General features: G+C 42.6%; 5 protein-coding genes across 5 annotated transcripts; 2 read left to right on the top strand and 3 right to left on the bottom strand.

Moving 5' to 3' along the window:
• Nucleotides 1-10,225: 10,225 nt before the first annotated feature.
• On the bottom strand, nt 10,226-10,629 carry LOC127229558 (histone H2A type 1-H). Its single transcript, XM_051194639.1, has one exon. The coding sequence runs from the start codon at nt 10,627-10,629 to the stop codon at nt 10,243-10,245; it is 387 nt and encodes a 128-aa protein (XP_051050596.1). The 3' UTR covers nt 10,226-10,242.
• Nucleotides 10,630-10,942: 313 nt separating this feature from the next.
• On the top strand, nt 10,943-11,377 carry LOC127229563 (histone H2B type 1-K). The gene has a single exon (XM_051194643.1). It carries the CDS (start codon nt 10,943-10,945, stop codon nt 11,321-11,323), a length of 381 nt encoding a protein of 126 aa, XP_051050600.1. The 3' UTR covers nt 11,324-11,377.
• A 5,106-nt stretch (nt 11,378-16,483) lies between these two features.
• On the bottom strand, nt 16,484-16,808 carry LOC127229574 (histone H4). Its single transcript, XM_051194654.1, has one exon. It carries the CDS (start codon nt 16,803-16,805, stop codon nt 16,494-16,496), a length of 312 nt encoding a protein of 103 aa, XP_051050611.1. The 5' UTR covers nt 16,806-16,808; the 3' UTR covers nt 16,484-16,493.
• A 1,157-nt stretch (nt 16,809-17,965) lies between these two features.
• On the bottom strand, nt 17,966-18,409 carry LOC127229557 (histone H2A type 1-B). The gene has a single exon (XM_051194638.1). The coding sequence runs from the start codon at nt 18,407-18,409 to the stop codon at nt 18,017-18,019; it is 393 nt and encodes a 130-aa protein (XP_051050595.1). The 3' UTR covers nt 17,966-18,016.
• A 290-nt stretch (nt 18,410-18,699) lies between these two features.
• Nucleotides 18,700-19,095, top strand: LOC127229566 (histone H2B type 1-H). The gene has a single exon (XM_051194647.1). It carries the CDS (start codon nt 18,700-18,702, stop codon nt 19,078-19,080), a length of 381 nt encoding a protein of 126 aa, XP_051050604.1. The 3' UTR covers nt 19,081-19,095.
• The last annotated feature ends 590 nt before the right edge of the window (nt 19,096-19,685 follow it).

Raw genomic sequence — 19,685 nt, 5'->3', positions numbered from 1 at the left:
CTTTTAAAGTACTTCTTCAATTATCTGCTATATAAAAGGCTTATGTGAAATACAGCAATTCCTCGTGTTTACTTAACTTTGCACCAAAAAACAAAACAAAACAAAACAAAACAAAACAAAAAAAACACACGACTATCACGACTATTTCCAGCTTCATACGAAAACAGAAATTCCAGCATTTAAGACATATTTTCGTAAATGTAAGGGTTAAAATTGATTTCTAATCTAAATGTTTGAGAATTTTATTTCATGGTGAATTGCGCCCCCTCGAGGGAATATTGGACATTTCAGTAATTTTAAGTTAAGTCATTTTATTTTTAATTTTTAATTAAAAAAATTTTTTTTTACAGTTTCTTCATTTTCTGCTGTTCACTGAAGTTGTTCTCCATTTGTCATCAGCCCTTACTTTTCCAGGTACTGGAGATAAAACAGTGACCAAACAACAAAAATTTATGTTACTATAGTGTCTGAAGTTTACAAGGAGATTAAGAATTTTTTTAAAGCCCAGGTAAAGCAAAACAAATAAAGCAAAAACCCCTAAACAAACATGGGATATGAGAAGTTACCATTTGCTAGCCTGCTGATTTACTGTACCTGAAAAACCTCATTGTGCCCCATTCTCTTCTGCTTTTTCTTTTTTTGAGATACAGTCTCACCATATAGCTTGACTAGCCTGGAACTTATGCAGACCAGGCTGTCTTCATACTCAGAGATCTGTCTGCCCAAGCGCTTTGACTAAAGGCGTGGGCCTCTTGACCAGCCCTCCTACTTCAATCTGTCAGAAAAAGTAGGCCTAGATGAAGACTTTTGGAGGAGGTCCAGGCAGTGAGCTCCTACTTGATGAGTTCTGAGATGCCCCACCCCCAGCTTTCTAAGATACCCTGGCCTCCTCAAAAGGTCTGCTGCTGACGCCAGAAGCTCCACACAACTCCCAGCCTTCTTTAGCCCTTTGCCCCATGAGGTAAAAACACTAAAAATCCCTGTCCTCCAGATTATAAACTAAATGGAGAATATGGAGAATTGAAGACCCGGGATGCAATGTGAGAGCCCCTTCCAAATGCCTCCCTCCTTCCCTCCCTTCCTCTGTCCCTCCCTCCCTTTTTCTCCTCTTACTCTGTCAGTTTGAGACAGGGTCTCTAGATAGTCCTGGTTTGCCTGGAACTTGGCAGCCCTGGCTGTCTTCAAACCTGGAACAATTATTCTGTCTCAGTCTCCCAAGCGCTGGCATTATAAGCATTTGCCACACCTGATGCGACCTGAAATGTTTTTCATGGAGAAGATTGAGGACATCTGAATTCACAGAGCACTCATAAATGCAAGACCTGAGAGATGAGACACCCCTGAGTTCACAATGCAGAGTCCTGTAGACCTGCTTTCCCGTGATTACTTTCCAACACTTTCCTTCCAGTCCAGCCCCAGTCATCCTGTCCCTTCCTACAATGGGCCAGATAGCATCCCCTTTGTCTACACATCCTGCCACTCCTCTCCTCACAGAAGCAAATTCTCTCCCTCCCTCCTCCCTCCCTCCCTGCCTCCTTCCCTCCTTCTCTAGTTCTTTCTCCTTTGACACAGGTTTTCTCTGTGTTAACAGCCCTGGCTGTCTGAAAACTCAAGTTGTAGATCAGGCTGATCTCAAACTCAAAAGAGAGAGCCATTTGCTTCTGCCTCCTAGTGCTGGGATTAAACTCGTGTGCCACCACTGCCCTGAATATAGGTGCTCCCCCCACCCAACCAAAGTTACCCTGTGATGGTACAAGACAGCGGTGCTTTGAACACTGGTAGCTTACATTCACATCAAGATCGAGCTGTTCATTACAGCCAGCTCTTAAATCCAGCCATCCACTTCAAAATCTACTATGTTTAGAGTGATGTATAATGTATATAATGACAAATAATGCATAGTGATAAAGCTCATCAATAAAAACCTCCCATATATATATATAATTTTGGTCATCTATTTATATTTGGTCATCTTTTTAAATGCCCTTGAATTGATGGGGACTGAACTCAGGGTCCCATGCATGCAAGGCAAACCTTCTACCAATTGAAGCACGCTCCCAGCCTTTTGGTTTGCATCTTACACATAAATTTCTCTTATATTGTTTGTCCATGTTCTTTGTGAGGTTGACATTTTCTTCATGATGACAGCACAGGGAGTGTGTTTCCTATTCTAGTTTAGCAGAAATTGTAGATTTCAGGTCTGGTCATACTGTCTGCTTGTTATAAGTCTATTTACTTAGCTTCAGAACCTTGATCAAATTTACTTTTTCTCTATCATAGTTGTACCTTTGAAGTTATTGTGACATGTAATGGATGATTGTAATAGAGTCCATGAGCGCCCAGAATAAAAGGAAGTCAGGTATTTATTGGAGAGTCACTCATAAATGACAAATAAGGTAGTGAATTACTATGGTCTTCTGCAGAGGTGCCTGAAATTGCAATCCCATCTTCAACCACCACCTGAGGGAGGGAGGGAAGGAAGGAAGGAGGGAGAGAGAGAGAGAGAGAGAGAGAGAGAGAGAGAGAGAGAGAGAGAGAGAGAGAGCAGAACATGATTCTGTTTCTCCTTATCCCTTCCTAAGTTGCACCTGAGGCCAAGACTTAATGGGTAGGTACTCCAAAGGCTATTGACTGAATGAATTCTTACACAATTCCCTTTTGTACTTGGGTTCTAAACCAAGTACAAAACTATATGTGTATAATAGCAAATATAAAGTATTGTTCAGGAGAAATGGTAAAAAACATACACAGAATTAGAACTACAATCAACGAGTACATCATCAAGCAAGAAACACACGGTGTCCAATCCTGAGGAATCTAAGCCTTGTACCTAAAATGTCTTAGCTAAGATATGAGAGGATAGTGACTGTGACTATCTAGTCTTCAATTCATCTAAGACCTGAGAAGGAAAATAATACTACCTGAGTAAGCATGAAGTACAAGCAGACAACTTCCAAAAGATGCAAGAAATGACAGAAACAGCTGGCTGCCTGGACAGTCATCCAAGGTCTCATAGTAATTTTGGGGTATTCAACTTTGACTGAGGCCTAGAGTATCTAAGAGACCATATTTAGAAGCTGAAAGATTCAAAGACCATCTTACACTGTCTTGGCAAGGTACAGCAGTCACTTTAGTTCCTATCCTGTTTGTCCAGTTTGGACAGCATGTCTACTGTCAGCATTTGAGGCAAGGGCAATTCTTTGCCTAATAGGCCAGTTTTGCAAGAAGAGAACAAACTTGAAATGAAGTGTGCCTTGTGTCCATCATACTCTCAGGAATAGCTTGGTGCTGTCAGGAACAGTTGTATCTCATGTCAACAGACTTCTAAATTATTACAACACTTAAATGCCATATTGTGTAGGTCTTTGAAGATCATATAACTATGCAGAGTACAACTCGATGCAACTGGAGAACCATACTTACATACTAGGTAAGAAAAGCATGGGTTACTATAACCTATAATTCTTAACACCTCTATAGCTTAAAGATTAAAGCTTTACTTGTAAAACAATCTTTAAACAGATGTATAGCAATGAGGACAATGACCTTGAATTGTAACCACACACACACACACACACACACACACACATATACATACATACATATATACATATATATGTATGTATTTTGATCAGAGGTGGGAATGTGTATTTCAATATTATAAAAATATCATATAATCTCATCAATATGCAAAATATCTTAAGCATATGTAGAAACAACATATTCACACAATATGACAAAAACAATTTTACATTAGTGTGCAAAAACATTGTAAACAGACAAATATAATTTCAAGTTTGTATCAATATACAAATTATCTTAGACAGGAATGTAAAAATAACTTTACATATGTATCAATATACAAGACTCTGAAATCAATGTGAATTGTAACTAATAGTTGCTAAAATCATTTACAAGTAGATACCCTAATCTACCTATTATCCCATCTCATCCAGTTCCCCTTTTTCTTTTCCAAAAGATTCCTGAGTCTAAACTTCATATTCCACCCTCGACCCTATTATGACTTGTAACTAACTCTTAACTGGTGACAATTACCCATAACCTTGAGAAAACCAAAAAACCATCGGACCCAACTGTTGGGAAGAGAGGGCATTATTTTCTCTATGGGATCATGTGGAAAACTAAATGATGGTTAAGTCTCAAGAGGACTAGCTATAAAATTTGTGGCTGGGATCTGAGTATTAGACTAAGGCTTATCTGAAGTTTTGGCCAGTGTTGTAAATAGGTGGACCATCTTAATTTGCTTATTTGGAATTGTCTTGAGCAGTTTTGGTCCAAAGCCAATCCTTGAGCTCTAAGGCATCATAATGAAACAGGTGGAATCATTGTTGTGGGGCCTATCTTCTTTCTGTAAACTTTAGAGATTGCTGTTAGGAAAGTTTATTGTTCATTGTGGAAAGCTTAGACATTATTAATATAAAAATGGAAAGTTTATATTTTTTAGTTATGTCGGTCTGGTCCCATCGCCGCAGCAGCCCCAATAACACACTGTATTGAGTAAGGTTTTTCCACCCGCTGCTGGTCTTGTCCCGCCTCCGCGCCAGCCCCAATTAATGCACAGAGACTCTGTATTTGATATAATTCTGTTCGCCCGTTACTAGTTTCTTATCGGCTAGCTCTGTCTTAATTATTAACCCATTTCTATGTATTTCCACGTGGTCTTACTAGTGAGGGGCAGCTGGCGGTTCTATTCTGTCCAGACTCTCCATCTTGACTCCTCCTTACTACTTCCTATTTCCTCCTTGTCTCCTAGTCCCTCCTATCTAGCTTTCCTATTGGCCAACAGTGCTTTATTCATTAACTAGTATGAGAAACATATATACATAATGGCATCTCCCATCAACACACAGAGACTCTATTTGATATAATGCTGTTGGCCAGTTACTAGTTTTTTTATCGGCTAGCTCTGTCTTAATTATTAACCCATTTCTATTAATCTAAGTACTTCCATGTGCTCTCATCTTACCAGAGGGGGGGGGCGGCGTTCTGCTCTCTCCAGTCTCTTCATGCTGACTCCTCCCTCCTACATCCTCTTTCCTCTTTGTCTCCTAGTCCTGACTATCTTGCTCTCTTATTAGCCAACAGTGCTTTATTCATTAACCAATACAAGAAACATATTTACAGAATGATATCTCCCATCATTTCCTCTTTTCTGTCTAAAATAAAAAGAAGGGTTTTAACCTTAGCAAAGCAAAATATATCACACAACAGTTATCAAATAAGAATCACAATTAACAATATTTAGTCCATAAACACTTAAAGAAACTATTCCATCATCTATCCTATCTTTGTGAATCTGAAGTCCTACAGGTAACTTATCTTTGATCCCAACTAAGAAAAACTATAACCATAACTATCTGTCTTCAACTCCTTCAAAGACCACAGATGGATAGTATACAAACTCTAGAAATGACAGAGACAACTCACTGCCTGGTCAGTCACCCGAAGTTCTTCTGTAATGTTCCATCTTCGGCCTATAGGCCATAGTGTGTCTGGCAGACTCCTCAGCAAAGCAGGAAACTTTAAACTGTCCGCCTGTATTGGCAGTTTGTCAGTGACTTTTCTTTGTGTCCTGCAGACTGTCTGGTAGACTCTTTCATGAAGCAGGAACCCTGTAGCAATGTCCATCATGTATCAGCAGTCACTTTCCTGTGGGTCCTTCATGTCCAGTTTATACAGCATGAAGTCGAACAGTCCAGACAAGAACAGTATCTTGTCCAAATGGTTAATCTTGCCATATTGAAAACAAACTCCATAATGAGGTTCTTTGATGTCCATCTTCCTTTCTGACACAAGTGATATTGCCAGGGACAGTTATGTCTCACTGTCAAGAAAAACCCTAAACCATTTTAAATGCCATTTTCTGTAGGTCTTTGAAAGGTTTGAAGAATGCCTATCCATCTCAAATACATCTTGAAAACCTAACTAACTTAAATTTAAGTTTTGACTATCATAGGTAGCTATCTATAATCTGTACTGATTTATACATTACATTTCTAAATGAGCCATGCAAATATAGTATCTAAACAAGAGGAGAAATATACATGATGGGAGATGTCATTCTGTATATGTTTCTCATACTGGTTAATAATAAAGCACTGTTGGCCAATAGGAAAGGAAGATAGGAGGGACTAGGAGACAAGGAGGAAATAGGAAGTAGTAAGGAGGAGTCAAGATGGAGAGTCTGGAGAGAGCTTGACGCCAGCCACCTCCCCGGTAAGAGAAGGCCATGTGAAAATACATAGATCAGCAGAAATGGGTTAATACTTAAGACAGAGCTAGCCAATAAGAAACTAGTACCTGGCCAACAGTATAATATCAAATACAGAGTCTCTGTGTGTTATTTGGGGCTGGTGCGTCGGCGGGACAAGACCAGCAGCTGCGGGCAGAAAAACCGTACTCCTTACATATACATATCACAAATTGACCTTAAATTGTATCAATAAATGAAAATCCATTTCAAAACAAAGCATTCATATGTATACCATAATCCCCTTTTTACCTTTAACTGTTTTCAATGGTGGATCACCTGGGACAGTGTTTCAGGGGGTCTTGCTTGATCAAACCACGTTAGTCTGGAAGGAATCCACAGCTTTTCATTTTCGTTGGAAACAAAAATAGAAATCCCTGCACTCCCCCCCTCCCCAATCTGTCCTTGGACTTAAATTTTGGAGTTAAAGCATTTTTAAAATATATAAATTGGATTAATCCAGCACCATTTCTTTTAACAGAAAGGTACTGATAAAGGTGAAAATAAGTATGGGGAGAAGTAGGATTTTGTGAGAAATAAAGTTAAGAGAAACATTCCCAAGATTTTAGGTTTTCTTCTGTCCCACACCAGGTGACTCTTCTGATATGAGAAACTCTTTTCTTTCAACAACATGTTTGGATTTAGAAAAGGAGAGAGCTCCAGTCCAATTTCAAAGCTAGCTTTGATTTTTAAGTGAGTCTGGACTACCACTCTACTAAGAAGTTGTGAGTTTTTTAGGTAGTGAGTTTTCACCCTGCAGAGGAGATTGGTACCATAAGTCAGATTTTTCTTTGCTTGGTGATTTTTCCTGAGCAGCTAGCCTTTCTTCTTTAGGCATCTGTATGTCCAAGGTCTTTTGACTTCTCAAAAATGGGTGTTTCTATTTTACTGCAAAGACAAGAACAGAACCCTGCCTCGACCTTTGTGAGGTTTCCTTATAATTTGTAGGATTGCCACTTTAGTGAATGAGCTATCATTTCTCTTTATGAAGGTATTTCTCCTTTTCAAACTAAATCTTGATTAGTTTTGATGGTATTCATTGTAGTGATATATAATTTATGATTTATTAAGACTTGATTTAAGGATTCAGAAAAGCAAAGTCAGCCACAAGCCTTAGAAGCCAGGTACATACCTTTAATCCCAGGACTCAGGATTAAGAGGTAGACAGATCTTTTTGAGTCCAAGGCTACCTAGATCTACACAAGAGTGAATCAGATTGATTAAAAGAGTAACAGATCACATGCCTTTAATCCCTGAACTAGAGGGGTATAAAAGATAGAGAGCACTCATTTCTCCATCCACACTGAGAGGCAGCGGCCCATTCAGTCTGAGATAATGGTTAAGAGGTAGTGGCCAGCTACTTTGCTTTTCTGATACTCAGTTTGAACTCCAATATCTGCCTCTGGGTCCTTTTATTTTCCGTGTTATAAGTACTTTAGGTTCTTTTTTACATCAAAGAGAAGAAAAACAACACCAGAGGATTTTCTTTTGCCTTCAATACTCGGGACTGCTCTAGTACCTGCTCCTGCTAGGTGAACCCTTAGAAGAGTAAAAAGAAAACTGTAACATACCAACAGGGGCAAATGACACAAATAGTCACATTATGAGCCTCTACTGCCTGTAAGATAACAGCTCCCCTCCTCCCAACTGACAATGTATTTCCATACTTGTCCTATCTAATCTAAACACATTTTACCTTACCTTCTGATGGGAGATGAGTGTTAGATTCGTTGTGGAGGATCAGCCATATCTCATGTCCTTTCTGAAGCTGATAAAATAACATGTCCCACAGAAGGGCTTAGTAAATTACTGCCCTATATTCTGAGCCCTTCACTGATCTGTTAAACTCAAACACCATTCTCTAAAGGTAGAGCCCTCTTCCCTCAAGCCCATAAATGTGCAGAATTTCCTTTGTTTCATGGGTTGCTGTTTCATCTCCTTTTCCATCTCATGATTCAAGCGGCTGTCATTATTAAAAGACCCTCTAGCCCTGAAACCCTTCTCAGCAGTGATTCCAAGGTCACAGCAGCTACTTGCAACTCTGTGGACTTCCAGGTCAAGTCTACTGAACCTGGAATCTTCTTCATTATTTAAACATACCAATATTTTTGAGCAAACTGAAGAGCACATGGATTCTTTATGCTTATCACTCACCCGACTCTGGAAGCTTTTAATCTGAACTAATCAAAATTTCATCATCCACTTTACACACCACACACACACACACACACACACACACACACACACACACACCCACACCCATGAACTGGTCCTTTTGGGCTTATAGTCATAAAACCAGGTAATTAAGAGAAAAGTGCACGCAAAAGAGAAAGTTGGGGAGGGACTGAATACTGTTGGAAAATAGAAAATAAATTCAAGAGACTAGTGAAAATGAAGCAATTTTTAATAGACAACTCTGCATACAGAAAAGGTAAAGTTGGTTCTCTGTGTAGCCTTGACTAACCTGGAACTCACTCTGCAGACAAGACTGGCCTTGAACTCAGAGATCCACTTGCTTTGCCTCCCAAGTGCTAGGACTAACGGCTGCTGCCACCACCACCTAAGACTTTTTTTTTTTTTTTTTTTTTTTTTAAATAATTTCAGCTTTTTCTTCTAAAACTCACACATTTTTAATTTAAGAATGCTGTCTGAATGTACACCTGCATGCCAGAATTGTGAGCCACCATGTAATTGCTGGGTATTGAATTAGGTCCTTAGCCGCTGAGCCACCTCACCAGCTGCTTTCATCAGGAGAATCTCCTGTTCAGGACTTGCCCTCTACAAGGTTTAGGACACAGAGCTTCACCTAATAATTTGGGACTTAGACCTCCTTTCCTTCTCTATGCTCAGTAATGCAACAGATCACCTGTAACTTTCCAGCTCTCAAAATTCTGAGATAAAGACTGTGCCAGCCAGCTCCTGCATAACTCAGAACTTTTAAAGTGCATCTCACACTGAAATAGACCATAGTTTATTCCTTACACTTGTGAAAATTGCTACTGGGAAACAGCTTTGATGTTGCAGAGCTAACCTTGTGTAGTCTATCTGGTACACTCCACGCCATAAACTTTTTTTTTTTTTTTTTCAATTTGTTTTTGATCAAATAACACCTTTGTCGGGCAGTGGTGGTGCAGGCCTTTAATCCCAGCACTTGGGAAGCAGAGGCAGGCTGGATCTCTGAGTTCCAGGCCAGCCTGTTCTACAGAGTGAATTCCAGGAACAACCAAAACCAAAACACACACACACACACGAAAACAAAACAGAAATACCCCTCCCCCCACCCAAACCACCTTCAGTGAAATCATCTTTGTATACCACTAAAATTCTAGTCGCCTTAAACCTTTTAATTTAGCTGTTCTCCTTTTTCTTCCTGGTCTAATCTACCACCTGATACCTCTCACCTTCGTCTCCCCAGCTGGAACAATTCCCGTGGGGATAAAATTTCCTAGGCTCCCATTATCCAGAACTATCCTCAAAAACGTACTATAAACTCTAAACTCTAGTGTGGGGCTTGGAAAAAGTCTACTTTTAACTAACGTGACATTTAGATCATTATGTTCTGCAGAGAAAGCAAAATCTAAGAATCATACTATTTACAGAAGGTTAATTAGACAGGATGGTGGACCTTCCAAGTAAGATTGCCTAGGGTGCAATTGCACAACCCTTCAATCTCAGCACTCTGGAGGTAAAAGTAGACCAACTTGGCCTACAAAATCTAGTCAGTTCCCTCCGGACTTACATAATAAAAAAAACAAAAAAAAAAAAAAAAAAGGAAAAAAACCCAACCGTTAAACGTATTTGAAGGCTTGTATCACCTGAGAATTAGACCTTAAAATACCTGTTAAAACTTTTTTACCGGCTAAACACGTATTTTCAAAAGTAATCTTTTATGCTTAGAATGCACCAGCTTCTTTCTGGACTGTGTGAGTGGCTCTGAAAAGAGCCTTTGGGGGACAGTTATATAAATCTGCTCACTTGGTCTTGTGGTGGCTCTCGGTCTTCTTGGGCAGCAGCACGGCCTGGATGTTGGGCAGGACGCCGCCCTGCGCGATCGTCACGCGGCCCAGCAGCTTGTTGAGCTCCTCGTCGTTGCGGATGGCCAGCTGCAGGTGGCGCGGGATGATGCGCGTCTTCTTGTTGTCGCGGGCAGCGTTGCCGGCCAGCTCCAGGATCTCGGCAGTCAGGTACTCTAGCACCGCTGCCAGATACACCGGGGCGCCGGCGCCCACCCGCTCCGAGTAGTTGCCCTTGCGGAGGAGACGGTGCACACGGCCCACGGGGAACTGCAGACCGGCCCGGGAGGATCGGGTCTTGGCCTTGGCGCGAGCCTTTCCGCCTTGCTTGCCGCGTCCAGACATAACGACTCCTTAAACAACTGGAGGGTATGATGGAAAACAGGGCGAACCTCCTCGGCTTTTATAGTCAAGCCAAGGCGCGAAAAAGGAGATGCGTCATTGGTTAGCATTCCGAGTTCGTTTTAACCAATAGAAACGCGGGTTGGGAAGTTTTACATTCTTATTGGGTAAAAACAGACTCAGCCTTTTCTCTGAGTGTCCACTAACAAGACACACAGCACGTTACTCTATTTGCATACGAAACTCTAGATAAGGCTTACACAATCTAGTCTTTGTCTGGTTTTCCGTGAATGTTTGGTTCGCCTGTTTCACCACTATGCCTGAGCCCGCCAAGTCTGCGCCCGCCCCGAAGAAGGGCTCCAAGAAGGCTGTGACCAAGGCGCAGAAGAAGGACGGCAAGAAGCGCAAGCGCAGCCGCAAGGAGAGCTACTCGGTGTACGTGTACAAGGTGCTGAAGCAGGTGCACCCCGACACGGGCATCTCCTCCAAGGCCATGGGCATCATGAACTCGTTCGTCAACGACATCTTCGAGCGCATCGCGGGCGAGGCTTCCCGCCTGGCGCATTACAACAAGCGCTCGACCATCACGTCCCGGGAGATCCAGACGGCCGTGCGCCTGCTGCTGCCCGGGGAGCTGGCCAAGCACGCCGTGTCCGAGGGCACCAAGGCCGTCACCAAGTACACCAGCGCCAAGTAAACTTTCCAAGCCACTGTTACATCTAGCACCAAAGGCTCTTTTAAGAGCCACTAAGTTGTCCGTATTAGAGTTGCAACCACAAGTTTTCAGAGCAAGACCCTGGAAGCGGTTTACATGGTAGTCCCGTGACAGGTGTAGTGACTAAATAGGCGGTTCTTGGCATTACCTTTATCAGGTTGGCCCAGATTTGTGTCCCGGAGAAGCCAGACTCAGTTAAAAGTAATGTATGGGATTTGGATGAAAGGAGTTGTTAGTGAACTTTAAGCTATATTGTTTCCTGGATCAATATGTTATTTAAAAGTAGAGACCAGGACTGAAAATGCAAATTCAGTTGGAGTGTTTGGTGTTCAGAAAAACCTGGGGTTAATTCCCATCACTGAATAGACCCTAGTGGGTGGGACATCTGTTAGTAAATGGAAATAGGTTCAGAATTTCCAAGATCTTGTGATGCTGTGTTACAAATTCTAGCCAGGTTGTCCTATATGAGAGGGCCTCATGGTAAATCCAAGCTAGGTTCCAGAGAAAAACGATTAAACATGGGCGGTGGTTTTGTAAACCTTTAATCCCAGCATTGGGGAGGCAGAGGCAGGTAGATCTCAAGGCAGGTAGAGTTAAAGGCCCGGCTGGTCTACAGAGTTAATTTTAGGACAGACAGCAAAACCCTGTCTCCGAGAAAACAACCACAAATGATTTAACTACGGGAACATGTATACATTTTTGCCACATGGTTTCCTAAGCGTTGCAAGTACAGTTACTGAGCATTCAGAATGAATTGCTTTCTGGTGGAAGTGTAGAGGTGAGCAGGGTCAGACTGGAACATTCCAACATGTAGAACATGTTTTTCTATTCATCCAAGTCTTTGCTAGAGATTTGCCTGTTAGGTTAAAAAAAAAACATGATTTTTAAAAAAATTTATTGACTTTTATTTCATATGCATTAGTGGTTTGGCTGCAAGTACATCTGTGTGAGAGTGTCAGATCTTAGAGTTATAGTGTAGAGATTGATGTGGGTGCTAGAATTTGAATCCAGGTCTTCCAGAAGAGCAGTTAGTGCTCCTAACTGCTGAGTTATCTCTCCATCCCCCTATCAAATCATTAAAAAAAAAAAAAAACAAAAAACAAAAAACAAAAAACTTATTGAGTACTTATCAACATGCCAGGCACCCATCTATATATATATATATATATATATATATATATATATATATACATGCTTGTAGTATATGAACTTCATTTAATCTTTACACAAGCATACACACACACACACACACACACACACACACATATACACCAGAAATAATCCAAAAGGATATAAAGAAAAAGATGTTCAATTAAAGATCAAGGGCAGAAGCAATTGGAGAAGGGATCTATCACAAGGGTAATGGTGTAATGTGAGCTTTCTGTTGTTTCCCCAACCAGTACAAATTTTTCTGATCTGCCCCTTCACTTTTTGTTATCTTTTTACTTTTATATGTAGATCCCAGTCCCTCTTCCTTCCTCCTTCCCTCCTCCCCTCCCTCCCTCCCTCTCTTCTTCTTCTTACCCTCTCTCCCCCTTCACATGCACCCTGACCACCCTCCCCTCCCATCCCCCCACCCCAATTCCACATGTAGGGCAATGCTATTCAGGTGGGGTCATGTATATCGGTCAAGTCATTTGAAGTAGGGACTAGGACTTCTCTCCTGTCTCTAGGTTAAGGCAGTTTCCCTCCATGGGGGATGTGTCCACAAGGTCCTTTTGTGCATCCTGGTTTCACTGTCTGAGGTCCCTTAGACTGCCCAGGCCTTCTAGCTGTGAGACCCATTTTCAGGGGGCCTGAGTCAGTCCCATGCTGGCTTCCCAACTATCAGTGGGGGGGGGGGGGGGGAGGCCATTAGCTCCTCCTCATTCAGGTCAGCTGTCTCTATGTGTTTCTGCAACCTGGTCTTGTCCTCTCCCTCTGCTGGATTCTAGTTCGACTCAGTGTTTAGTTATGGGTGTTTGCTTCTGTTTCCAACAGGTACTACATGAGGTGGATAAGTTAGTTGTTGATCTCACTGTCAGGGAAGGGCATTTATGGTAGCCTTTCCATGGTTGCTCAAATTGTTAGTTGACCTGCCCCTTCACTTTTAATGATAGCAAAGTCTTTATAACCCCGTAGGCAGATCTCAAGTAGCTGAAGGGACAGAACACCAATGCTGTACAACTGCATATTTCAATATCATGGAAAAGAATGAGAAACTTAAGGGAAACATTTTGTTTCTCCAATAAATATTTTAGTTTTCCACAATACAGGTTTTTTTTTTTTTTTTTTTTTTTTTTTTTTTTTTTTGAGACAGGTTTTTGCTATGTAAGCTGGGCTGGCCATTTAAACTCTGGGCACTGCCTCAGTCATTTGAGTTTTGTATTATAAATCTATGCCATGTCCTCCATCATCTGATAGGAAGAACTTTTTGTTTTGTTTTGTTTTTAGAATGGTGGATGATGAAGTCCACCTTCAGGTTTATTTGATTAGTCTTGGGTTAAGCTTTTAGCTTCTGAATTCTTAATGGGATGTTGCTGTTGTTCAGTCTAGGTTGGTAAACCAATTTTCACAAATATATCATCTTGATTTCACAAAATTTATTTCCTGAAATCCTGAAAGTATGTTTTAATAAAAAACCTGGGTAGAACTTAGGCCTTATCTTTCATTGTCGCTACTTTTCTCTTGTGTGGATCTCATTTTGCTTCTCTGGAAAGAACAGAATTAACAGCTGGAGTAAATCAGTTAAGAAAGATCAATGTTCTTTTATAAATAACAAAACTGATGCATAGACCTTAATTCCTCACAAAATTATGACAGGCTGGACAAGATTCCAGGACACCCTTCTTGTAGTGAGCTATTCACTTTGTCTTCACTTGTGTGGTACTGACCATACCCATTGGGGGTGGGGACAGGGGCAGATGTGACCTGAGGGAACTAGGTCTGGGGAAGGGGCCCCAGAGTGCACTCTTACTTGCAGCACAGGGGTAGAGGAGCATCTGGAGGCATCCTTGGGACCAGGAACCCGCTGGTGGTCATCTGTCTCTGTTGTAAGTTATTTCTATTCAGCCTGTTTGTTTTTCCTGATCCTTATTAAACCATGATACTTTTTTCTCTTATAACATGTTATATTTTATATTTCCTTCCTCTTCAGCCATATATTCCACTTAACTTTAGATAAAACACGTTTTTGCTACACCAGTGTTCCTTAATAGAATTCATTTTGTAAACTGGGTGGTGATGGGGCAGGCCTTTAATCCCAGCACTCAGGAAACAAAGGCAGGTGGATCTCTAAGTTCATTTTGTAGTGAGCAGTTTATATACACCTTAGGACAATTGTGGCTGTGCTCTAGCTTCCTCAGGTAACATTCTGACAGTTTAGTCACTGTTCCAGCCTCCATCCTATGGAAAGTTTCAATTGCTCTAATGGGGTTTGCCTCCTATAGGATTTTTAAAGCTATTTGGGATTTTATTACTCTACAGGTTTCTAAGTGAGCCCTTTCCCTCACCTTCTCTTCCTCTTTTCTTAGATAATGAGGTTATAGGGTGGGCCTGGAGGGATTACAGGTGCTTGCCACCACTGTCAAGCTCTGTATTATACTTTTACAGTCCATCAGATTTCTTCATCTGTATTTCAATTATCTTGTATTGTTTGACACAAAGTCTCACTGTGTATCCTGTGGTGGCTTTGGTGTTATGGAGATCAGCTTGCCTCTGCTGGGATTAAAGATAAAAGTTTGATTTGAGTTCTCATCCAAGAAGATTCAGATTAGATTATGTACCTAAATTGTGCTAAGCTTAATTAATATTAAGTGATTAAGTGAAAACTAACTAAAAGCACACACATTCACTTCCTCAGTCACATGCCACATTGTTTGTGTTTAAAAAGACACAGCTTTTGGTGAGGCAGAGGCAGAGGCAGGTGGATCTTTGTGAGGTGAGAAGCAGCTAGTTCTACAGAGTTCCAGGACAGCCAGGGCTATATAGTGAGACTTCTCGCAAACAAAACAAAATCAACAACAGAAAGCCACACATGCCTTTGACATTCAAAGGACAGAAATAACCTTAAAATGTTAGGGAAGGATTCAAGATCCTTCTGAAATCACCAACTACTTTCCTAAGGGAGGGAGTTTGGTTAGTGAGATGGGTTTGAACATGAAAAATGAGGCAGTGAAGAGCATTTAAAATGTGTTCTTTAACAAATAAAGAAAATGTCTTTCTCCTGTAGGCTACTCATAACCAGAAAGATTTTGAAAATCATCAATTTCAGGTGGCTCAGTAATTGCCAATTTCTCCACATTCTCCATTCTGGGACTACTACCACTACCAGCCCTTTGCTTTTTGTTATTGTTAACTAATTGTTATCTAAGAGAGGTTAATATGACACATAGGTATGCCAGAATCCAGGTCTCTATGTCACCCAGCTTTTTTTTTCTTTTTCTTTTGAGACAAGAGTTTCTCTGTGTAGCTTGGGCTGGCCTTGAATTCCAGAGCTTCGACTGACCCTGCTGGTATTAAAGGCATGCACCATCATCCCGTTGAAATTTTTGTTTTGCAACACCATCTACTCTGAAGGCTGAAGCAAGGTTGCAAATTTTAGGTTGGGCTGGAAAAAGGGCCTGCTCCTGCTGGGCAACTGAGAAATAGTAATCAAACTAAAATGAGTGAAATAACAGCAATACATGTGACTTGGTATGGCTTTAGTACCTTTACCATTTCAAGTTAAGCGTTGATTCAATATAAACCTGAACACACTACAACTATCACCTTGATAACTTGGAGAATCCAGTAACTTCAGTTAACCATTACTTATAAAATCTGGTTTATTCATTGCTATTCTGGTAGTTAACTTTTAAGTCTACCGCCGGGCGTTGGAGGCCCACTTTTAACCCCACAGTCGGAAGGCAAGCATGTAAATTCGAAGCCAGCCTGGTCTAGAGTTAGTTCCAGGACAGGCATCAAGTACAGAGAAACCTTTTCTCAAAGACAAAGATTAAAACAGGAGTCGGAATTCCCAAGGTGGATTCCAAGGGTCTAATCCTCATAAAACCTTTTAAGTTACACGGACAAGAATCTCCCAACATTGAAAACCAAAAATTGGCTTAGCTCCTTTGTTGAAAGTGTGGTGGCCCTAAAAAGGGCCTTTTATGTACTCAAACCTCTGCGCAATTTAGCCGCCGAAGCCGTAGAGCGTGCGGCCCTGGCGCTTGAGCGCGTAGACCACGTCCATGGCAGTGACGGTCTTGCGCTTGGCGTGCTCCGTGTAGGTGACCGCATCGCGGATCACGTTCTCTAGGAACACCTTCAGCACCCCGCGGGTCTCCTCGTAGATGAGGCCGGAGATGCGCTTGACTCCGCCACGGCGAGCCAGGCGGCGAATGGCGGGCTTGGTGATGCCCTGGATGTTGTCGCGGAGGACTTTGCGGTGGCGCTTGGCACCTCCTTTGCCAAGGCCTTTGCCTCCCTTGCCACGGCCAGACATAGCAACAAAAGCAAGTTAACAGCTGAAGTGTAAACTGGTAGCTTGTGGAACGCAGGTCTGTCTTATAGAGAAGGTGCGGACCGGAGTGAAAACAGCAAGCGCCAGGCGGAAGTGCCTGCATCTGGAGGAGGAGCCTTCAGCAGCGCTGGAGAATTTTTAAATTCTATTTTACCTCATTTACCTCATTTACCTCATTTAAGAAAACCTGTGCCCGACCCTTTAATGGGATTTCTGCCCCTTCTTCTTTATACAAGAAAGATTTAGCAATATAAGATGTGTGTGGAAAGCAAGCAAAATTCCGTGTCTCGTGTCTCTCATTTACGTTATTCCTTTTAGCGCTTTGTATAGAACGATGTTTAACTTGGGACAGCTTTTAATGAAACAGTAAAATAATGAGAAAAATCACGAATTCTTCCGCATAGCTATAAATTCAATAAAATGTTTTAACAAGAGAACTATTTAAACGGCTGTTATTTTGACACAGCTTCCTTAGAGTGTCTGATGTGGTAATTGTTGTGTAAACCAGGTTGGTCTGGAACCCTAGCTCTGCTTCACGAATCCCAGGATTGGCTTTCAGCACAACACATGATTTAATACTTTTTTTAAGTCAAATTTTTGAAATTAAACAAAGAAGTGAAACACAATTATATATTTCCGATACATTATAAATGCTGAAGGAATTCCAGTTATGAGTTTCAAGGAAACCAGATTTTCGATTTTATAGTGTATTTACCTGCTTTTCCTACCCCCACTGTTTCTTTTGGCTGTCCTGGAACTCGCTCCCTAGACCAGATTGGCCTTCAAGTCAGATCCACCAGCCTTTGTGCTGGGATTAAAAATGCAGATGCCACCACTGCTTGAAGACTACATGTCTCTTTGTCAAGGACAATTTTACATGGGAGTGGGTGACTTCACAGACCATTAGGGGAAAAAGAAACGATCAAATTTGCCGAGGTGGTTATAACCACGCACTTAACTCTTCCGAATACAGACACCAAATGCGCGAGCACAGCGTTACTTAGTCTCTAGGAACAGACGGCCCAATTCAGTGGCAAGGATTGTGTAGCCTGTGCTATTTTGCCTCATTTTGACAAGGGGGAGCAACGGTATTTACTTTTGTACCACTCCATTGACATGCTAAGACTCTTTTTCAGAAAACGTAGATGGCTCTGAAAAGAGCCTTAGGTTTGCGTTAAACTAAGCAAGAGAAATTATTTCCCCTTGGCCTTATGGTGGCTCTCGGTCTTCTTGGGCAGCAGCACGGCCTGGATGTTGGGCAGGACACCGCCCTGCGCGATCGTCACGCGGCCCAGCAGTTTGTTGAGCTCCTCGTCGTTGCGGATGGCCAGCTGCAGGTGGCGCGGGATGATGCGCGTCTTCTTGTTGTCTCGGGCAGCGTTGCCGGCCAACTCCAGGATCTCAGCAGTCAGGTACTCCAGCACGGCCGCCAGGTACACCGGGGCGCCGGCGCCCACCCGCTCCGAGTAGTTGCCCTTGCGGAGGAGGCGGTGCACACGGCCCACGGGGAACTGCAGGCCGGCCCGGGAGGATCGGGTCTTGGCCTTGGCGCGAGCCTTGCCACCCTGCTTGCCGCGTCCGGACATGACAGATATCTAGCTGTCAAACAGTGATCAACAGGAAAAGACACACACTGGTACTATTTATAGTCAACGTAAGGCGCGAAAATGGAGCGATTTCATTGGCTACATACAGGTGTTTCATCTAACCCAATGGCACCGTGGTTTTGAAAAGTCCTTTCTTTGATTGGACACTAAGTGAATGACGTTTGCTAATCACACTAAGCATAGTCACAAGTTTGTTTTGAAAGCAGCCAGTGCCGTGAGTACTTTCTGAGTCTTAACTTTGTGTCTCCTCTTTCATTTTTGTCTTCGCCATGCCTGATCCTGCGAAGTCCGCGCCCGCCCCGAAGAAGGGTTCCAAGAAGGCCGTGACCAAGGCGCAGAAGAAGGACGGCAAGAAGCGCAAGCGCAGCCGCAAGGAGAGCTACTCGGTGTACGTGTACAAGGTGCTGAAGCAGGTGCACCCCGACACGGGCATCTCCTCCAAGGCCATGGGCATCATGAACTCGTTCGTCAACGACATCTTCGAGCGCATCGCGGGCGAGGCTTCCCGCCTGGCGCATTACAACAAGCGCTCGACCATCACGTCCCGGGAGATCCAGACAGCCGTGCGCCTGCTGCTGCCCGGGGAGCTGGCCAAGCACGCCGTGTCCGAAGGCACCAAGGCCGTCACCAAGTACACCAGCTCCAAGTGAGCCGCTGACCTTACTCTTTACCCAAAGGCTCTTTTCAGAGCCACCCACTCTTCAGAAAGGAGAGCTGTGCTAGTCTGCCTATTTTAATCCTGCAGGTTCGGTATCTCGCTCGGTACTGGGATGCAAGGGTAGTAAGTTTGCTGCATACAGACAACTTCAGTTGGGATAAAGGGGGGGGGGGCAGAGGGACTTGTTTACCTCGTTACTTTGTCCTCTCACTTGGTTTGTGCTAAGTACATACTTGGATCTGTACCCTCAAACAGCACTTCTCTATTCTCCATGCTTGTTTTAACCATGAACGGGATACCCGAGACTAAAGTTTTAAAATAGGTGCTGCTAAGTTTTATTTCACGGTAAAGTGCCCGATGTTAAGCAGCAGAGCCCCGAATGTCTGATCTAGGGTTCACTAAGGTAGGCTTTGGCACCTCTACTTCTGCAGGCCCCGACTATACACAGCTTGTATCGTAACCTCCGCACACATACTTCTATCTAGTATTCTCACTGTTTTCAGGTATCAAGGTGCTGGGTCCAGTGCAACTAAGGCTGCAACTTCCCAGTGGCCCCGTGACCTCTGCTGGGACACTAGCCCTGCCACAAGGTGCCAA

Source organism: Phodopus roborovskii, unplaced genomic scaffold, assembly GCF_943737965.1.
Source record: "Phodopus roborovskii unplaced genomic scaffold, PHOROB, whole genome shotgun sequence".
Classification (NCBI taxonomy): Eukaryota; Metazoa; Chordata; class Mammalia; order Rodentia; family Cricetidae; genus Phodopus; species Phodopus roborovskii.
The sequence above is the reverse complement of the archived record's forward strand: the minus strand, read 5'-3'. Positions and strand labels throughout refer to the sequence as shown.

Excerpts from the sequence above, each read along its gene's own strand:
- LOC127229574 (XM_051194654.1), bottom strand. The coding sequence starts at position 16,805 with ATGTCTGGCCGTGGCAAGGGAGGCAAAGGCCTTGGCAAAGGAGGTGCC.
- LOC127229563 (XM_051194643.1), top strand. The coding sequence starts at position 10,943 with ATGCCTGAGCCCGCCAAGTCTGCGCCCGCCCCGAAGAAGGGCTCCAAG.
- LOC127229557 (XM_051194638.1), bottom strand. The coding sequence starts at position 18,409 with ATGTCCGGACGCGGCAAGCAGGGTGGCAAGGCTCGCGCCAAGGCCAAG.
- LOC127229566 (XM_051194647.1), top strand. The coding sequence starts at position 18,700 with ATGCCTGATCCTGCGAAGTCCGCGCCCGCCCCGAAGAAGGGTTCCAAG.
- LOC127229558 (XM_051194639.1), bottom strand. The coding sequence starts at position 10,629 with ATGTCTGGACGCGGCAAGCAAGGCGGAAAGGCTCGCGCCAAGGCCAAG.